This window comes from Bactrocera tryoni, chromosome 4 (assembly GCF_016617805.1).
Source record: "Bactrocera tryoni isolate S06 chromosome 4, CSIRO_BtryS06_freeze2, whole genome shotgun sequence".
Classification (NCBI taxonomy): domain Eukaryota; kingdom Metazoa; phylum Arthropoda; class Insecta; order Diptera; family Tephritidae; genus Bactrocera; species Bactrocera tryoni.
In genome coordinates, this window is record NC_052502.1 from 62,768,922 (window position 1) to 62,790,930 (window position 22,009).

General features: G+C 35.8%; 2 protein-coding genes and 1 long non-coding RNA gene across 4 annotated transcripts; 1 reads left to right on the top strand and 2 right to left on the bottom strand.

The window, feature by feature from the left end:
• Nucleotides 1–5,205: 5,205 nt before the first annotated feature.
• On the bottom strand, nt 5,206–13,435 carry LOC120775862. 2 transcript variants are annotated; one of them, XR_005705359.1, is made up of 3 exons: nt 13,415–13,435; nt 13,267–13,337; nt 5,206–5,263 (listed from the first exon to the last, which is right to left on the bottom strand). It is a non-coding gene; the product is annotated as an uncharacterized LOC120775862 (long non-coding RNA). The 2 variants fall into 2 exon arrangements; XR_005705360.1 differs by having other exon boundaries at nt 13,411–13,423.
• Nucleotides 5,659–17,738, top strand: LOC120775861. The gene is made up of 5 exons (XM_040106231.1): nt 5,659–6,039; nt 9,576–9,917; nt 15,344–16,621; nt 16,698–16,827; nt 16,916–17,738. Exons 1-5 carry the CDS (start codon nt 5,887–5,889, stop codon nt 17,275–17,277), a joined length of 2,265 nt encoding a protein of 754 aa, XP_039962165.1. The 5' UTR covers nt 5,659–5,886; the 3' UTR covers nt 17,278–17,738.
• LOC120774644 lies at nt 17,401–18,473 on the bottom strand (the record flags this gene model as incomplete). Its single annotated transcript, XM_040104368.1, has 2 exons — nt 17,401–17,406; nt 18,039–18,473. Coding segments are annotated over 2 exons (441 nt in total), but the record flags the coding sequence as incomplete, so codon positions are not given.
• Nucleotides 18,474–22,009: the final 3,536 nt, after the last annotated feature.

Sequence of the window (22,009 nt, forward strand, 5' to 3'; positions counted from 1 at the left end):
GTCTTGAGATATGGGATTTCCAAAGTACAATTTTGATACCAGCTCCCATAAAGCTCTCTCATACCATCTCGATGGTAAAATTTAATGTGTCTGGCATATGTATTTAGTTATTGATTTATCGCGCTTTTAGTAGTTTTTAACAGTACCGTTATGTGGGGAGTGAGTGAGGTTATCCTCCGATTTCTTCCATTTTCACACTGTTGGTAGTTCTTATAAGATTTGTACTTAGCAATTTTTGTTGTTGTAGCTAAACAGATTAAACTTGTTAGAGAGCGTGGCTACGCGCACTTTTTCAAAAAAGTTTACCAACAAGTGCTCCTTGCTACTGCGAACTACAAGTACAAGTATGTTTGTATTGAAATGTAAATGCGCATAAGCGTAGGCAGTAGTAGGCGTATTTCAGAAACTACTGACACTGTTTAAGAATGCCTTGAGGTAATATTAAAGTAATAACTGAATATTAGCAAAATGGCATTAACATATCATCAAAGCTTTACATTTCTTTAATTGAAATTTTGAATTAAAGCTATTGACCTGATGGTATATAGCATATAGAAGACTTTAAATAGGGCTTTATGTTAAAAGAATAGTAAAAATGTATTTTCTCCAACCTTTGGGTATCTGACAAAAACTTTCATATTCAATACGACCTCAAATGTACGGAAAACAACAACATTTTAATAATACGACAGGGAAAACAACAAAATTTCTAATAACAACATTGATGAAAGATTTTAAAATTTTATTGCCTCTTGATGCAATGTCTCTTGTGTTATATACGCTTCGACTTGAGCTTTTGTTATTAGATTGTCGCCATATGCTGAACTTCAATATGCGTATGCATCAATACATACATATGTATGTACACACAAAAACTCTAACATTTTAACATTCCTCACTGTTATTGCCAAAAAATTTGTGATTTCATCAAAAGCTGCCAACCAGAACATGTTGCTAAATATACTTTTAGGCATTTCGACATCAAGTTTTTATGTGTTTTCTTAAGAAGGTTTAATTGGTTTTAGAACACATACTGGTATTACTATTCACATTTTTTCTGCCCTCTTTTGTTTTAAATTTAGGACCACTTCAGAAATGGTTGAGCGGAATTAGAAAGTTACTCTTATTCGCTGCAAATCTGTACATACATAGATCTATATTGTTTATGGTTTGGCAATACTTCATTTTTATTAGCAACTGTATTTATATGGCAAAAAACTTATTTTTCTGTTATTAGACCATATACTTACATTGCCCCTCAACTGAATAGGTTCATGATCTCAGAGGTAGGAATTGATCTATAATTCCTAAACCAGTTTTCCGATTTACATTTTTTTTCTTTAATTCTTAAATCATATTGAAATAAAATGATGAAGAAGGTTTTTCAGAAACATATTATTTATTTCTTATTTATTTTTTCTACTGAAAGGTTAACAAAATCAACGATTTTTTTTCGTTCATCTGAATAGGCTCAACATAAAAAAATTAAAACTATATAAGTAACTTAAGATAATTTTCATATTTTTGGCACCTAGGTTATACTTAAGTACATTTCTAAAGTAATTTTTAATAAGTTTAATAATGAGTGAATCCGCCGTTTTTCGATATACTTAACTTCATATAAACGATCGGGAAGCGAGCTATACAAATTTTGCAGTATTTGCAGCGAAATTGTTGTCCAGGCCGTTTTAATTGCCGCAACTAAAGTTGTTTTGCAATCAAACTGCCTGCCTCCTTCATATACCTTGCGCGATAGCAACCCCCATACGTTTTCCATTATATTAAGGTCAGGTGAATATGGGAGCCATTCGAGCAAGTCCACATTTTGAGCCTTAATCCACTCTTTTACCACCCTAGCTGTATGAATAGAAGCGTTATCGTGCTGGTAAGTCCATTTGATAATATGAAAAATATTGGAATAATGAGGAAACGCACTCTGTATTATGGATTTGTATGTTTCCGCGTTCATTTTGGAATGACAAATTGAAGGTCGTAAGTGCCAAAGTCTGATACCGACCCGCACACCATTATGCCTCCCTCACAGCTATGGCGACGGCTCAGGAAATGCTCTTCCTTTCGAAGATCGTGATAATAATAGTTGTATCTATCAGGGCCGTCTAAATTAATTTTTTTTCGTCGGAAAAAAACACCTTCTGCTATTCGCTCGTTCAGCTCATGTGCTTGCGCGCAAAGAGCAGTCGTAAAGCTTTACGTGCATCATTTAACGGTGGTTTTTTTTAAGTTTCATTCATTTTAGATAATCAGCCGACGAAATCACACGTTTAACTGCAGACACACTGGCTGTAACACTGCAAATTTCTTTAATTTTGGGTGCTGAGAGATGTGAATTGGACGCATCTCGCACAATATGCCTCCTGACTGCCGCAGAGATGGCGTGTTTGACTCCGCCTTTCATGTTTTTGCCATATTCTGCTTTGTTTCTCAAAAAGTTACTCACAACATTTTGGCTTCGTCCAATTTCTCTCGGATTTCAGGATTTCAACTCGGATAATTGTTCTCCGCGTCCCATTTTTCATTTAATTTAAAGAAAATATATGAAATAAAAAAAATGTGTCGCCACACCGCCAAGTTTAATCGCAAACTAAAAATCTTTCAGTTGAACCAAAAAATTAGCGAAATAAATAGCAAAACAGAATATGCAAAGCAACGGTACTTAGCAAGCGGTTCTTTACTAGCGCACACTGATTGACACAAATATAAAGTTAAAACGTTTTTAAAAAAACATGCGTACGATCAATATGTGATGAAAAATTCATGAAAATGCAAGCGAATTTCTGTGAACCTATTCAGTTGATCGGCATTGTATGCGATAGATTCTATATTGCGTTATATAAATGTGTTTGGGTTACGCTATATGATACTAGAAAAATGAGATTTCGTACTAAGAAAAAAGTTTGGGGTCAAAGAGGGATACTTGCAAAGGGTAAATACGCCAGATTTTCTAGTTTTTCTTCGATAGAAGTGAAAACGCAAGCCAGATGGCTGAAAATTCCTTATATTGTAATATCGGTTTCGTTGATTCCGTTCCTCTAATTTTGATGTCAAGCATGCAACATGCTTTGGGAGGTCAATGTCAGAAAACATCGACATAATAATGGAAATCAGAAACCACTCACTACAAAATTTGAACACAAACAAAAAATCGTGGAGCGATTTTCATCTGTGAATCCTTGCTGAATCGCAACCAAATCGATCCATTTCTGGAGCGGATGGTTACTGATAACAAAAAGTGGCCACTTACGAAAACGGTTGTGGTAAGCCGGCGCAACTATTGCGAAGCCAGGATTGACGACCCGGAATTCTGCTTCACTTGCAACATGTCACATAATAGTTATTTGTATCACCTAAAACTAATCGCGATAGATATTGGTTGACATACATATATGTATATATATAAATGAACAAGGTGACGAGACGAGTTGAATTGCGAGTGACTGTCTGTCCGCCCGTCCATCTGTGCAAACGATAACGTGAGTAAAAGTTTAGATATCTAGATGAAACTTGGTACACATGTTCTCTGGTCAAATTGGGAGGACGAGTTCGCAGATGTGAGTAATCAGACCACTTCCAGACCTGCAAACCGCCATATTTTAGGGAAATCTTAAACGAGTTGTAGCAACAGCAAATCCATCAAGTTGAACACAACTTTGGCCAACGTCAAGGAGGCTTATGGACAAATCCTAATGAGACGTGGTCAGAATCTAATATTCCGTATACAACGTCGGTGTATGGATGTAATAAAAAAAGGGTTAAGAATCAAACGAAAATATTTTCTATATAAAATTAAAATTTTTATATAGTTTCTTTTCTATTTTTCCTTTAACAAAATGGCAATACTATTTTCATGGACAGGAACATTTCTTAATTTTTTTTTTTGAATAATTCTTGTTAGTAAAATATACAAATATATTAAAAAAATAAAACTGTGTAACACGTGGATCAATAAGTCCCGGGACTAAATAAGAAAAATACATTTTTTTGGCAAAACTCGACTTTATTCATCAACATAGTCTCCTTCAAGAAAAACACAATCAGTCCAGCGCTTCTCTAACATTTCAATACCTTTCTTATAGAACGATTTATCTTTGGCCTCGAAATAAGCGTTCGTTTCGGCGATGACATCCTTCCTTGGATAATTTTTTTGAGGTCTGCAAACAGGTAGTAGTCGCTGAGGGCCAGATCCGGTGAATATGGTGGGTGCGGAAGCAATTCGAAGCAATTTCGCCATTGTAGCGAGCGACTTGTGACACGGCGCATTTTCTTGGTGAAAGAGCACTTTCTTCTTTTTTATTTCTCAGCGATTTCGTACTTCAAAACAAGCGTCACTTAAATCACTGTAACTCGTGAACCAAACATCAGAATGACATGACATTTTGACAGGTATCTTTTGAAGGTTGGTACTTATGAAAAATCATACGGAACTTTTGTTGGCAACGCCATCTATGCATCGGTCCCGGGACTTATTGATCCACGTGTTATATGCATAGAAATAGACAGATATTACTTGTTAGAGATGTTACATTCATAGTTTGCATTTTTAATTTAAATTTTGTGTTTTATAGTTAGAACCCTCCGAAGGAATAGTAGTGCTATTTCCATGAACAGCTGTACATAAATTTAGATATACTATATTATACAAATGCACTTCTGAGAGATATTAATGCTTCGGCACTTTTCTTGTTTTATAATAATGTTATGAATTTATATTCCAGGGGCCCGTCTAGTCGATTTTTTTTGCAAAAAGCATATTATTAAAAACATTGAAATTTCAATAAACTCTTATTTTTTAAACAAAAAAATAATTATTTCCCCTAAATTATTGCATTAATATTTTAATTATTTAGTACTATGCCACATAACGATTACTAAAGCATATCACAATCGTGATAATGTTCTTTTTTGTATTTCAGAAGCTCAACAAAAGACAAAACAGTAATATCGCGTAAATTTAAAGAATTCATAACGCGTATAAATAAGGCGACGCCTTGCGGCAATCCTGATATCATTATGTGTACCATCCACGAATGTTCTAATGACAATACCAACCGATAAAACGACAAGATTACCAATTAATGAATATAACTTTTACTGAGAACATATGTATGTATGTATGTATTTTGAGTTCACATTAATTTAGACCCAACTAACCGCATCAACGGCACCCAGTCAAGCGCAACCACACGCGCCAAGAGTGTGCAGAGTGTCCGATGCAAAGCAGATTGTTGGCAAAAGCTATTGAGAACTAATAACAATAATATAATATTTAATAATGATATAAGTACATACATTTGTGACATTCATATAATACTTTAAGTGCGGAAAAATAACAATAATACATATTTACAAAGTTTAACATATAAAAATATTGAGTAAGGTTACAAACAAATTTTTAAATGACGCACTCGAAGTGTGTAAAGTAAAAACAAAGTTATTATGCCAAATAGCCCATTAGCGTCGCGAAGCTGAAGCCAGCTGGAATAACTGAACATACCGTAGCCTGCCGTAGCCACCATCGGCTGCTCTAGGCAACCAAAACAAGTTAGAAACATTTAATTAATTTTTTTACCTAACAGTAGCATAAATGCAAAATATTGAAAATACGTATACTGGATTCATGTAGCAGTAAATAAACAAATACAAAGAGCAAAACGCTTTTATCTACAATAAAAAAAAATCTGCGAGTTTTCTGAACGTAAGTGTACAATACCAATATTTACATAAAGTCGCGTATATACCGAGACACACACATGCTTAGTTGTATTGGTTAGCGTGCGTTTGGGGCCGTATTTGACACTACGCTTCCCACAGCTTAGCAATAACGGTATATTAAGCATCCTTGGTCTTAATTTTTGAACGCCTGCCAACATGGGTAGCTTACCGAATTTGCACGAGTTGGAGGAAATAGAGCGCCGACGTGAAAAACGCCGTGAACGTGAGCAACGTGAGCAATTGCGAGAGCAACGAGCACGTGATTCAAGTCGTGAGCGTGAGCGAATGGCGTTATTTGCACAGCGCAAGGTAAGTGAGATACACAGAGTTTACTCTTTTTTATAGAAATAAATTGTAAACAAATCATTTGTTTCATAACATTCCATAACCAGATAACCAGAATATTATTGAATATTCGTTAAACGCCAAGCTGAAACATATTTACAAGGTCTGTCGCAAAAGAAACAGGACTGTTAAAAAAAACAACGAAAAATTTATATTTTTCAAAAGATATATTTTTTTATTCAAAGTCGTTTCCTTGTGCTCCGATACAGCGTTTAGCCCGATCAATTAGCATTTTAAATGAGTGTTTAAGGTTATTTTTCGGAATGCTCTTGAGAATATCGGTCGTCGCCTTTTGGATAGCTGAAATGTCCTGAAACCAGTGTCCTTTCATGGGAAAATGAAGTTTTCCAAATAGGTAAAACTCACAGGGTGCCAGATCATGTGAGTAGGGATGAGTGATTAATGGTTAATATGGAGTTTTTTGTCAAAAAATTAGTGACAAGCGTCAACCGATGACACGGCGCATTATCGTGTCACAGGCACCAAGACCCTGCCTCACGGTATTGTGGTCGAGCACGACGAATGCGTGACAAAAGACGCTTCATAACACCAAGGTAAAACACAGCATTAATCGTTTGGCCAGGTGGGACCAACTCTTGGTGTACAATACCCTCGGAATCGTAAAAACAAATCAGCATTGTCTTTATTTTTGACTTCTGAAGACGACCGACTTCTGATCGTCACAGAGATCCTCACGACCTTCTTGGAATCGCTTAAACCACTCATGCACATTACTGCGGGATAGGCACTGAGCACCATAAACTTTTTTCATCATTTGAAATGTTTCAGTAAACGTTTTCCCAAGTTTAAAACAAAATTTAATATTTGCTCTTTGCATTTTACGACCGATGACCAAAAGCTGCTGTCACTTTTTGATCGATAAAACGATTGTAGTTATCCAATTGTCTTAAAATTTTTACGAAATGTCAACAAGAGATCAAACATTTTATTTCATATACACACCAATAGGTGGCGCCACCAGAAACAGTTATATTTAAAAAGTTCTGTTTCTTTTACGACAGACCTTTAAGATGTATATTTAAGACAATTTACTTATGATGAGAAGATTTTCGTATATCACTCAATTTAAACTGCTCCTTACCTAAAATTTATTAAAATAAAGAATGCAAGAACACTCAAACAAAAATGCGTTAAGCGGTTTATATTCGACTTAGAGAAGTGAACTGTTAACTGTGTTCAGTTTATGAGCGGTTTTATAACAAAAGAATGAGAAATGGTGGCACCAATGTAGATATCTAAAGCGTAAATGAATTTTTACTATTCTAGTAAAAATACTCAGGATTTTTTAATTACTTAGTATGGTAACGTTCTTTCAATATCATAGCTATCGGTAATATTAACTCAAATATATTTGTATAATTTGTGCATAACTTAAAGAATGATAGCAAAAGAACAAGACAACGTAATCTGGGAAGAAGCGGATTACAATAATAATTTGATTGAGGTGGTTAAACTTAATCCAAACCTAGAGTTCGCCGAAATCGAAACCTAGAAAGTGCCTAGTTGATTTCACCTCCCAATACGGCTTTGATAAAAAGAGACCGATAAACAATTGTGAGTTTGTCAGTGGAATTTGGCATGATCGGACACAGTTCATGTAGATTGGACCAACCAACTGCATGATACCTTTATCGCACGCTGAAACTGTTCAAACTGCTTTATTCAGCCGAAGACCTTGACACACTCACCAAATAGAAATTAAGATTATATTGATTACCGTACAGGATCGTCCGGACGGGCTAATCGAAGCTTCTTGGCGGTCAAAACAATGTTGTTCACATGATCAGCGAGCTCTCCTGCAGATAGCTGTTAACGGTGGAGTAAATATATGTATACATATCGTCACCTAAAACGCAAAATAACGTAACATCACTTTTCATAAATTTACAGGCGAAAGAATAACGATATAAAAGAAATCACTCAAATTGAAACGAAATTTTAATTTTGGTTATAAATTGGTTATACAGTAGAGGCGCGCTAATCCGGACATGACCTAAGGAGGGTTAAAAAACTCAAAATTTCTATTATGTCCCTTGTAATCCGGACCGAAATTCTCTATCCGTATTCTCTAATCCGGCTCACATGTTTATTATTCACTACATTCGCTTTTATGCTTTATTGGTTTAAGTTTTTTTTTTTGTTTTTTTGGAACATGTGAATCATTTGCTACGAGTATAATAAACAAACAGAAATTTATAAATATTTTTTCATAATACATAGTTCTGATATGTCTTTGGTAATCCGGATTTCCTTATATTCCGGATAGGGACCGGTTTTAATTGATCCGGATTAGCGGGCCTCTACTGTACTTATGTTGCACTCAAATTAAAAAAATGTTTAGTTTTGGTTATAAAATGCATTTATATTGGTTATTACTACTGTGATCAAATTGAAAGGTGAATTTAGTTCATTTCATCTTCTTCAAAGTATTCCCCTCCCGCTGCAATACACTTATGCCAACGAATTTTATAGTCATCATAGCACTTGGAAAAATCCTCCGTCGTGATGGTCAAAGCCTGCTTCGATTCAGCTTTTATATCCTCAATTGAATCAAACGGAAGTTACACAAAGGTAAATCAGGCGAATGCGGTGGTTGCGACACGGGACACGGTATTAGTTGAAAATGTGAAGAAATGATGACGAATAATTATCGTACTTCTTTGTTCAATAAATTCAGACATAGTAAAAATCGAAAAATTCGCTTTTAGAGCCTCACAAAACGTCGCGTATCTCAAGTACTAATGAATATTTTGATGTGAAATTTAGGATAGATGTCACTAACAGTACTAACAACTTACAGAAAAATTCGAAAAACGCGCGAAGTATAAATTAAAAATTCACCTTTCAATTTGAACACAGTAGTATATCTCAGAGCGATTTTCGATTTTTATTTTAATTATGCATTATTTTGCATTTTAGGTGACGATATACTAAATCATAAGACTCTTACCCTTACCATAACATGAAATTAGAAAAAAAATTCAAAAATCCTGTGTTTTGAAAACAGTAACAAAAATTTCCTAAATAGTCAAACTTGAAAATTACAGAAAAAAAATCACTTTCTCAAAGTATGATAAAGGAAGTAAAGTTAATCTCATCATTAATAAATTATGGAGAACACTATAATATGTTTTGATGATATCACCAATTGTAACTAGCAATTTTTGTCTTTCGAAGCGGAAGGTATGACTTAAAGATAAGTAGTTGAGACTAACTTTATGTGAAAATTTCTTCTCTGTCCGCATTTCACAATGTTGCGCTCTTTTAACTTAGTTCAACATCAAAATTGAGAGAAATAATTTTTTGATTGTCCTTACATTGTTTGCCACCTCTTAATCTGCACCAAAGCTTCTCTCGTGTTCGTTCATTCTTCATTTTTTAATATATTTCTAAATTCATAAATATGTATGTATGTACTTGCTCATACTTTTATATATGTATGTACATACATTACATTCATGGTTTATTTACTTCTGCAGCAAAATTCCTACAATGCCTATCTAATGGCTGGTTTGGGAATGGGTGGTGGCACACTTGGTATGGCTGCTGCCGTCGGAGCTTCCCACATAACAGGCACAGCCGCAGCAACTGGTGTTCTCGGCGTTAGCGCCAATACCCCAGCCACGACGGCTACGACTACTTTGGGTGGGTTTGCTGTAGGCGGCGCAGCACTGCTCGACTTAGGCACGCCGGCATTACTAACGAAACACCATCATCAACACCATCAACATCATCGACATTCGCTGACAACACGACATCGAGTGTTGCGCACAAGAAGTTCGGGAGCGACACACAATATCTGGGATGAACAATTGATGGAGGTAAGGTTGTTTAGGCTGTATATATTTACATATTTACATACATATGTACATATGTGTATGGGACCAGACAAAATTACTCTATTACTTAAGTGACGGATTTAAAATTGTGTCGAAACCTACATTTTAACAATGACCACAGGAAATTGATAATTGATGCGAAATTTTGTCAATTTACGAGGGAGAGTATGCGAGATGATAGTGCTAACACCCACTCTCCTACCTACAAAGTTTGCAATAACTTCTTCAAAAAACATACATAAATAAGCAAAGATCCTACCCTTATTTCCTTATTACCACCCGCATAAACTCTGCACAATGAGCAATTTTGTTTTCGATTCGGCTCATCTGGCAACAGTGATTATTGGTGGTTTTCACTTTGCGTTTGGTGATATACTCACTTGCACTTTTCTTTTAAAATTTTAAATTTTTATAAAACTTTTTGATTCGCTTTATTTTGGATTTATAATTCGTACTTTACTTTGTTGTTTTTAATACTTTTATTAGCTTCACTTGTATGTTTGCTTGTATGTTTCTTATTATCAATAATTTACTTTATTTATAACATATGTATACGTGTGAGATAGTAATAGGAACTTTAAATATTAAGTAATTGTTATTAACATACATTCTCCCACTTTACGGATATTGTAAATGTCATCAATATATTCGTCAAGTTTTATTTTTTACCTTCAAGCACTGGCAAACCGCTCCCTTTTTTCACCCATTCCGCCAACAGACTGTTCGCAATGACCTGACTCTTTGTGCTACTCATACCCAGTAATCTCTTAAAAGCCTCCGCGTGGGTGAACTAAGGGGGTATTCTGGTCTAGAAGCATGAATTTCAGGTAATTTTTAAAGTGTCGTAAAAAAAATGCAATTAATATTTTTACTATCCATTTTTTTATTAGTTATTTATTAATTTTAGAAGAGTACAGAAAAAAATTAAAAACTAAAAAAGTAAAAAATTTCAAAAATTATGAGCTGACGAAGTGGGGGGTCTCTAAAAATTTCCACGTGACCATACCCATGATTTCAACCCTCCTGGTTATCTGAGACCAAAAAAAAGATGATTAATCTAGAATAATGTCGCAATGGCCGGAACTACGGAAAAGTGGAAAAAAAATTTTCACAAAATGGCGACTGCCTGAAAAAAAAAGTTTTTTTGGATCACTTTTTCTAACTATTTCGAATTTTTTAAAAATAATAAAATTAAAAATGTGGGGATGGGGCTAGTTCCAACCATAGACAAGCCTATAAAGAAGACTCTATAAAAATTTCAAATAAATCGGTTCAGTATAACCTGAGAAATCGTGGGTATCGTTCCAAAAAAGTCACTTTTGAGAAAAACGCGTTCAAAGTTTAGGAGACAATTCTAGTGAACACGGACGCCACGTCACAAAGTCGGCTGTATCTCCGAAAATAAGTCGAATTTTGAAAAATTCTACCAAGGACATATTTTTGAAAGTCTAAACTTTCAAGATATGCAAAATCAATTGATTTTTTCAAAATCCTAGACAAGAATACCCCCTAAAGGAAAACATTTTTTTCGGAAACGTTCTACGTACAGCAGCTAATTGCGCGTCCGTAAATGCTATACAAAAAGCTAAAAAAAACGCGTTACATTTGTTGTTCAAAGACTATTTTTTGTTCTGTATTCACTATTAGCAATTGGAAGGATTGAAGTGACTGGAGTAGAGTTGAAACTGCATGTATCTGTCCGTCCGTTGCAAGCTGTAACTTGAGTAAAAATTGAGATATCATGATGAAACTTGGTACACGTATTTCTTTCTAAAGGGTGACGAAGATAGGCAAAAGTCGAAATCGCGGAAAACCTATAAAGTTGAAAATGGGTGTCTCGCCCACTTATGGACCAAAACCATGTCCGTACCGATTTCCGTGCGATGCTGTAACTTGAATGGAAAAATTGAGTCACTTAAATATCATGATGAAACTCTGATTTTACATCTGCGCACCTGCGTCCAGGGACCGCTTTTGCTGCGTATCAGCGGAATTTCTTTTGACGATGCCCCACGTATTCTTTCTTGAACCAGGTCCCTCTTACAGCGGTGCGTTCTAAGCACAGAGAAGCGCACCTTAAGTTGCTTTTTGAAGATGCGTAGCAAGTGGTTAAGTTCGAAGATGGGCAAAATTCGGCTACCACTGCATCGTTATATAAGCATGACGGCTCTTCGACTTTTCCTATAAAGTGTAGCAAATTTTAAAGTGAAATTTGGCACAAAGGATCGCATTAGGGAGGAGCATATTTGGACGTAATTTTTTTGGAAAAATGGGAGTGGCCTCGCCCCCTACTAAGTTTTTTGTACATATCTCGGAAACTACTATAGCTATGTCAACCAAATTCTATAGAGTCGTTTTCTTCAGGTATTTCCATATACAGTTCAAAAATGGAAGAAATCGGATAATAACCACGCCCACCTCACATACAAAGGTTATGTTGAAAATCACTAAAAGTGCGTTAACCGACTAACAAAAATCGTCAGAAACACTAAATTTTTCGCCAGAAATGGCAGAAGGAAGCTGCACCCAGGCTTTTTTTAAAAACTGAAAATGGGCGTGGCGTCGCCCACTTATGGGCGGGAACTACTATACCGATTTCAATGAAATTCTGTATGTAATATTTGCTTAACACACTTGATGACATGTACAAAATATGGGTGAAATCGGTTCACAACCACGCCTTCTTCCAATATAACGCTACTTTGAATTCCATCTGATGCCTTCTCTGTATAATACATATATACATTAGGAACCAATGATGATAGCGGAATAAAACTTTACACAAATACGGTTTTTGAAAAATATGTAAATGACTGATAATGAAATCTCGATTATCACTTTATCGTGCGAGAGTATAAAATGTTCGGTGACACCCGAACTTAGCCCTTCCTTACTTGTTTGTTCTGTATTCACTATTAGCAATTGGAAGGATTGAAGTGACTGGAAAACTGTTCTTTGTTGTTACTTTGTTTATACATACATGTCTATTGAACGAACAATTAACACAACCGGGCGATTGTGTACCAATTCCGGACGGATAATGCATTTTTATCGAAAATGTTGAAAAAAGTAATGTGCACCCATACAATCACCTTGATTGGTATTTATTCAAAGCCACTATACGACAATCTTCGGAACAGTATTGAACTTTATAATTGAGACATTGTCTAAATTGTTGCAACCATGGTGCTGTTGGATCGTATTCTGGCAAAGGCATTAACAATGTAATGTTAATTGCTTAGCGAATACATTTTCTACAGCTATTTCTAAAGGTCGCATACAGTGGTAACAAATAAAATTAATAACGAAAACATTTATATAGTTTACTTACTTTTGTTCAGGGTCCTTCCACTTTTTGTTTGATGAATCTCGTATCTTTTCATGACATCACTATTGGCGAATCTAAAAAGATTAAAAAGAAAACCATAAAGATGCTTTGTAATACACATAAATTCGCAATCAAAAATTTACATACATACAAGTTAGTAATTTCCGTGTTAGAACAATTTAAAAAAATGTATTTGTAAAATGGTCCACATCAAAATTTCTATATCAGATTAGAAAAAATTCAATAAATTCTTAAGGAACAACATATAATCATATACACATAATGTTACATTGATTGACGATACACCAGCAAATTGGAAAGTGTTGAGTGCCATCTAAAAGTACACAAAAAACACATAGTAAATAAATAAATAGCTAATTTATGTATAACGCAGCCAAACTTACCTGTGTAATAAAAACGCTTTGTATCACTCAAGTACATAAAACCAAAATGAATAATAATAGTACTGTTAATCACACTTTGCACACATTTTTCACTTACACGAAATTTTCAAATAACACAGAGTCCAATCTCATATTCTTATTGAGATTACTAGCTGCACTCTGTAATATGTGTTTCTGTCGCATTTGTTCTTGCTTATCCATCTTTGGTATAGCGCATTGTGTTTCACACTGAGACGCACGCAAATCTAATAGCATACTATGTATGTATGTATATGTCAAATTGTTGTGTAGTATTCGGAGGATAACTGCATCTTTAAGCTTTTGTTACCGAACTAGTCTCTGAATATGTTGGTAGCAGATTTCAGTTTAGATGATTCAAGGCTTCTGCAACTGGTCCCATGAGGCTCTGGGCAATTTCGCAATTGTACAAATACTACCAGAGCAAGATATTAAATTTCCCAAGTGTTATGTGTGACTGAATGAAATTTCAATAATATATTTAATGCTTTGTCTTCCAATTATACATTTTTTTTCCTGAAAATATTCTAATTAGGGGGTATTCTGGTCTAGACGCATGAATTTTAGGCATTTTTTAAACTAAGATAAAAAAAAATTAAAACATTTTTACTATCCATTTTTTATATGTTTTTTATTGACATTTTAATAATATAAAAAACAAAATTCGTCGAGATAGGGGCCGGTGGAGTGGGGGCTTCAAAAACAACAGTGCGTCCTGGTTGACGTGATTTCAACCCTTGTAGAGATCTAAAACACAAAAAAAGAAGATTCTTCGTTAGTAAGGATGTCGTTATCGGGTTGACCATTTTCAAAAAAAAAAAACAAAAAAATAATAATAACAAAATGGCGTCGACTTGAAAAAAAATGTTTCTTTTACACGATTTTTTCGACAATTTCGAATTTTTTAAAAATACTTCAAATCAAAATTTTTGGAAATCCATGGCAGACATGATAGAGCATTATATAAAGAAGATATATACTAAATTTCAAGGGAATCGGTTCAGTAGAACTTGAGATATCATGTCAACCACCTCAAAAAAAGTAGTTTCGAGAAAAACGCGTTTAAAGTTTAGGAGACAATTCTAGTGAACACGGACGCCACGTCACAAAATCGGCTGTATCTCCGAAAATAAGTCTAATTTCGAAAAATCCTTCTAAGGACATATTTTTGAAAGTCTAAACTTTCAAAATATGCAAAACAAATCGATTTTTTCAAAATTCTAGACTAGAATACCTCCTTAAATAAATATTAATAAAATATTAGAAACTTACTTACGCTCTTAAAATTTTTCTTCGAACGGCGGCAATTTTTAACAGATTCATTCTCAATACTTACATATGTATGTGCATCTCATTCTTACACATTCAAAAATTCATGCAAAAAATTGCTAATCTAACAACAGAATTTTCCATTTCAAAACAAAAAGTTAAATATGGATATGTAGTAGTATAAGAGGTGAAACCTTACAAATGTACTTGTGAATTGGTTACCTCCGTCTTGTAGGGTTATTTGTTTACCTCCGTTCCTTAGACATTTTGTTCTACACCACCATTACGTAACCGTATTTTTTCGGCCGATGACTAGCCGAATTTATGTACATATGTTTCATACTACTAATTTAAAAAACACTTAACTTATTTATAATTTCTTCCAATAGCACCTTGCCGCATACTCACCAATTTCCACACGTTCACATCGTATCAATCCGGTCTCATCATATCAGGTGCAAGCCGCATTGGCCGCCTCTCGTCGACGTGAGTCTATCAACAGTTCCATTGGTGCTGCATCGATACGACGCCTTATTACGCTTAATAACCGCAACTGCCGCCATAAGATACCGCCACACGTGCGACATAAGGTGTGCCAGAGCTTCATCTGCATAGCGGTGGCGCACGGTTTGATTTGCGGTGTATTATTGCCGCTATTCGCGCTACAAGGTTCCAACTCCGTGTGGCATCAACGCGAACAGTGGTTACATGTGGGACCCAACATCGGCTCACTTCTATTAAGCGGTTGCTTTTTGATCTCCGCCATTATGTGCCTATTTACCAAACGCCTTATACAGAAATTTGGTCATACAACAGTGATTGGCGCCAGTTACATAGCGGCGAGTATCTTTCTCCTATGTCATCTTTTTCCCTCCATCTTTACGCTACTGCCGGCATATATACTGCTCGGTGTCACATACAGCCCTTCATGGATTAGCAAAATAGCATTGGTGGTGCACTTTGGTAGCAAGTTGAGCTGTTCCCAGCATGAGTGCCTGCTGAGTTCGTCGCATAATACAGATGTGATGGATGAGCATAAACTCTTCTGTAACCGCGATCAAAAGGTGCGCCGTTTGGCGCGCTGGTTTCAGGTGGCACAAGATCTGGGTATCATACTGGGCACGCTATTGGCATCATTCACTTTGGCTTGTAGTTCTAGCGATTGGAATTGCTTCGATAGTAGCGAAACAGTGGCAATGGAGACACAAGCAACTTTACTGCCCAATGAAAATCTGACAGAAAATATTGTGAAGGCAGTGGCACTGCGTTCACATTCTTACAGTATGACTGGGTTTTTACCCAATATACCGGGCTATTTCGATGATTTTTACTATCACAATGAGCACGGTGAAAGAATTTGTGGTGCCGATATGTGCCCCGTTTGGCATCAGGATAACACATTTGACGATACGAGCAACGGCACCAACGAAACGATTTACACGCAATTCATTAATGAAAGATCGACTGGCGGCGGTATTACGCTGATAAGCACCTATTTCTTATTCACATTAGCTGCGGCGGCTTTATCCTTCTTTGGTGGGCGCATTCAATGCACATTCCGTCGCGAGGTGCATATAAAAGGCGTAACGGATACGATATTGTTCGCCGGACCGATGGCGTATTTCGTGGGAACTGAACAGGCCTATATGTTGGGCGACTTTCTGCGGGTAAATAATCTGAGAAATCAGTGATTTGATATTTTGTGTATCACATAAAAAAATCTTCTTTTACTCGCATTTACAGGCATTCGTCTCTTGCTCCTTGGGTATTAGTATGGTGGCCGGTGCTTTAGTCGGCATGGGTCTTATGCAATGCATAGTTTCCTGCACATTAAGCATGCTACTACGTCACACCAAACGAATCGTGGTCATCTGTAAGTAAAGTTAACTTTAATTCATAGATTTCATAGATTCATTGGCAATCATTCATTGATTTCATATTTTCTCACTTTCTCCTGACAGTGGCCGGTTTCTTCTTCCAATCATGTCTACTACTTGCTTTATCCAGCTGGAAGCCATCGAGCGATGACATGGCACTTTTCTATGTGCTGGCTGCCTCATGGGGCGCATGTAACGGTATGTGGGAAACGCTTTTAATGGCCTTAATCACGCTGAATCACGCCAACCACGTTACGGATGTCACCAGTCCGTTGCAGGGACTACGTTTTCTCGGCCTAGGTATCACGTTCGCAGCGCACGGTTTGATGTGTGAAACACCGAAAATTATCACCATGGTTATAATCCTAGTGTTGAGCTTGCCGGCGTATGCAATGCTAGAAATAAGACTGGAAGCGCAACGTAAATCGCAATTGATCAATTTATGACGTAGCGTCTTTAGTTAGTCAAAAAGGCAAGACGCCATGGCACGAACTCATACAATGTAATCGAGTGCGGAAACAAGTCATGGGTGTCAATGGATGCATAGCAAAAGTTAAACAGTATTAATTTTAAACCTGCAAAAGCTAAGTAAACAAATATTTTATACAAGTTATATGCAGCACTCGGAGTTTTGAGGTTATCGACAAAGCCTATACCGTTCGAAACATTAAACTTAGAGTAATTAATAGTTAACTACACATGTATAGTATATCTAGGTACATTGTATTTGGTTAAGACTCCGTCAGAAAAAAACGCTCAGCAAACGGTCTTCCATCTCGCTACAGAATATACATAACTCAGCTCCCATTAAAGTCGCAATATCTCCAGAACTATTAAAATCTCCATAATTTTTTCAAATGCAAGGTGAACTTATAAGGAATCCATATTTAAGTTAGGTTAGGTAAGATGGCTGATCAAAGATCCCACGTAGACTAACAAATTAGTCCTTTGTGATGCCACTGAAAAGGAACTCCCGTGTTCGGACTTACAGATTGGCGAAGCGCTTTGTAGCCAATACATAGTTACACAGACGCTTAACTTCAACACCCGCCAGTTCGGTGGGGTGTCCAAAGGTATGCGCCCCCAAGTGTCTGAGTCTTGACCTCCCAAAAGCGGGACAGTCAAGCAGGAAGTGCTGGCTTGTTTCTACCGCATCTTCTTCCAAACAGCTTCTGCAGTCGGCATCCGGTAAGATACCCATTCTTACCGCATGTAAGCCAATAGGACAGTGGCCTGTTAAAAGACCCACTAACAATGAGAGGTTAGACTTGCTGAGGGCTACGAGATCATTAGATCTCCTGCGATCTATCCTGGGCCAGAAGGCTTTTGCAACCGCACAAGTGCCGGTGCTGGCCCAGCGTTGGACGAGCATCCACGTGGCCCAGCTATCTAGTAGTAGACCACAAGAAGAAACAGGAGCACCGATCCGTTCCCATTCTACCGATAATGATTCTAGGGTACCTTTCCTTGCTAACTCATCAGCTTTGCAATTGCCTGCAATTCCGCTATGGCCCAGCACCCACACCAGTCTAATCACAAAAACTCTAGCTGCTAGAAATAGCGACGTTAGACATTCTTCGACCAACCCTGAACGCACTGCGAATGAGTTCAAGGCTAATATAGCCGCTCTACTATCTGAGTGAATAGTCACTTCTCTGAAGGTGGATGCACTCCGTAGCAGCAAATCAGCTGCTACCTTTATGGCTGCGACCTCAGCCTGGAATACACTACAGTAGTCGGGAAGTCTGAAACAGTAGTTATGGAGTGCTCCCGACAGTAGACTTCCACCAACCTTCTCCCCAAGCTTTGACCCATCCCTGAAAAGCTTGCTGCCCCCCTCCTCCAACGGCTTCTTCCCACCCACCATATTTGCTTTTTAGACTTAAATTTCTTTCCATAATTCGAGAGACCATTTGCAAATTGATTTTCTTCTAACGTAGTCTTACCCACATGAATTGTAGATAGGTAACCCCTAATATAAGTTATAAGCGTATTTGTATCTGCCGTTTTACTCTTACTCGAAGATCAAGTTTGTAAGCCTGACTGTGTTGTTTGATTCGCCGAATAATCAGACAATTGTTTTTTATTCGTCAGATTGTATGTGTTAGCACATACCATTTATATATACATAAATTTACATACATACTACACACGCACATATACACTACATACATATGATATTGTATAATGTATGAATATTTACATTTTTATATTGGCTAATTATATCGGACGTTAACAAACGCTTACACAAAAATTAAAAATAATAAATGACAACATCAAAAAAGTACACTGAAAAAATAATTATTAAACAAATAAAAATAACAATACAAATTCTACTGGACAACACTAATTTGGTGATTTTTATGCTTAAAGCAACACATCTAGTATATCAAGAGCATATTATGTTTCAAAGAACTTTTTACTTTTTGAAAGTATCTTCAACAGATAATAAAAAGTATCAGAAGTGTAAAAAGTTTTGTTTTTGAAATAAAGGGGAAGAAACTCGTTTCCCTGGGCAATTTGATGCTAGGAGTAGGTGTGGACAGATTATACTTATTTTTTATTTTATATTAAAGTTAAGCCTACTCGAGAAAATATTTCAATCCAATTAATTTAAGGCGTTTTACACATTGACCCTGAAAATATATAGTCCGATTTCGACCATCTTAAGGTAAGAGGTCCAACATCTTTGAACTCTTATATACGCTTTGGTATATTCAAATATTTCCATTGATACCCTCGTCACAGTGCTAAAAACTACATAAACCACGATTTTTTCAGATTTTTAAATTTTTTTCTCGAAGTTATCGCTTGCACAGTCAGACAGACGGATAGACATTCAGAGAATGATTCGGACAACGAAAAATCCGTTGAAATGCTTGTGCATAACCTTAAGACAAAGAGTTTTGTTTTTTTAAGATTTTTCAGTTACTTTTTACTACGGTACTTTTCCCCCATTGGTAGTTATCCATAAAATCGACAAAAAAATATTTCTGTTAAGGTTAGTTTCCAGCTCTCAAGTAAATGCTCAAGAAAAAAGTTCCTTATTTCTTGAGCTGCAATAAAGTAATTTTGATAGCAGGTTACACATTGTGAATGATGCACATTAGAAGAGCAAGAGTAAATAAACAAAGAAAATATACTTACATGTGTGTAAGCGTATAATTATTTTCATTGCGATTTAAGGAATGTGGTTGATGATTGATAAGTTTTATAAAAGATTTCAAAATGAACTATGCTTCATATATGATTTTAACTAATTTAAGATGAATTTAATGATTACTTTGAATTTCCTTCAAGAAACAATTGTTGATTTCCTGTTTCTTCGCAAAACCAGCGTTGCCATTTTCGCATTTTATTAAGAAAATGTAATAAAAATTAATATTAGATTTCTTCAGAGCTGCATACTGGCACAAGAAAATTTACTGCAGGGAATTTTCTTGACCATTTCTTAAGCGATTTTTATATGAAGTTTTTACATTTCTTGAAAGCTGGAAACTACCCTTTAGGATAATCACCTAAGTTCCGATACTTTATAAGTTTCCGAATAGGCATGCTGTCAATTAAAACGCTATATACCTAAATCTTTGAAATCATTATTAATTGTGGCATGATAACAACGACATATCTATGTTGAGATTAACTAAACAATCATTAAAAAAACGTTATAAAAATAATATATTAAACAAAATGGCATAATTAAGATTATATAAATTGTAGGAGCTATGGTAGCTTGACTGTAATTAATGTATTTAACATAAAAATCAATACTAAGATATCTTATACTTGCACTATGGTGTTTTTAAAAAATTAAAATTATGAACTAAATATTATAAATGTCATCAAATGTTGATTAAAACAAATAACTAAATGATTTTAGGCATTCCGTATTAATAACTGAGACACATATGTATGTACTCAGCACTCATACATATACATATGTATTTGCGTCTATTCCACATTTTAAATTTTTTGCATATCTTTCTCAAACGTTATTCCATTTAGATAATCCACAATGAAATGAAAAAATTGTATAATTTGAAAGTTAACAATTATTAAGTAGGGATAAAAAGACCTTTCCTTAATATATAACAGGTTAATTGAAAAGTCCGGACTGACACATAAATGGCGCTACTTAAATTAAATCCTTATGAGTTTTAGTTAGCCCTAACCTTAAATAGGCGCTGTCAATGTCGAATCATTAGATTGTGAATTATAAATCATAACCATTTTGATGAAGCAGCTTTTGTTATCATAAAAAATGGAGAAATGGAATTTAGCGTGTTGATAAAATATTGCTTTTTGAAGAGAAAAAATACAGTTGAAGCAAAAACTTGGCTTGATGACGAGTTACCATATAAGTACTATATATGTATATACTACGTTTAGACATGATGAAATAAGCACCAAAGGCAGTGAACACAGTGGACTGCCAAAAGAGGTTGTTACCGATGAAAACATCAAAAAAGTCCCGAAAATAAATTTGGATGATCGTAAAGTAAAGTTGTGTCTAAAAAAATCAACTGAACGGGTACATCATATCATTCACGAACATTTGGGTATGAGAAAGCTCTGGGTAAAGTAGGTGACGAGCGAGCTAACATTTTACCAAAACCAGCTACGTACAAGTTGATGATTCCAAACAGTCTTTGAAGATATTCAAGCGTAATAAAGTCGGCTGGCAAGGTCATGGCGTTTGTATTTTGGGATAAGCATGGAATAATTTTTATGTTTTGCTATGGTAGGCCGGAGACTTCTCAATTGACCTGTTAGGTTTTTAATTGACCCGAAAGATTTTCTCAAAACAAAATATTTCTGAGTTCTGTTGATTTATTTTACTTTTATCTATTTGATAATTAAAAATTAAAATTATCTGCTCACCGAATTATAGTGTCAATAAATCCGTTGATATTTGTGTGTGGGAAGTGGCGCCGTCTTATTGAAACCAAATGTCGCTGAGAGCTTCAATTTCAGGCATCAAGTATTTGGTTATCATGGCGCGATAACGGTGGCCATTGACGGTTACGTTCTCACCGGCATCGCCGAATCGATTCTCCACGGACACTCTCAGCTACGGCTTCTAAGTTTTCTGCACTGCGTGTTGCACTGAGTCTATTCATTGGTCGAATATTATCCAATAATGACTGCTGGGTCTCATATGGGCGATAGTGTTGCGAA

Bases quoted from the DNA above. Each gene is read 5' to 3' on its own strand.
- LOC120775861 (XM_040106231.1), top strand. From the start codon at position 5,887: ATGGGTAGCTTACCGAATTTGCACGAGTTGGAGGAAATAGAGCGCCGA. The intron at 6,040-9,575 runs GTAAGTGAGATA...TTACTTCTGCAG, and splicing joins CGTTATTTGCACAGCGCAAG to CAAAATTCCTACAATGCCTA. The intron at 16,828-16,915 runs GTAAGTAAAGTT...TTCTCCTGACAG, and splicing joins CAAACGAATCGTGGTCATCT to TGGCCGGTTTCTTCTTCCAA.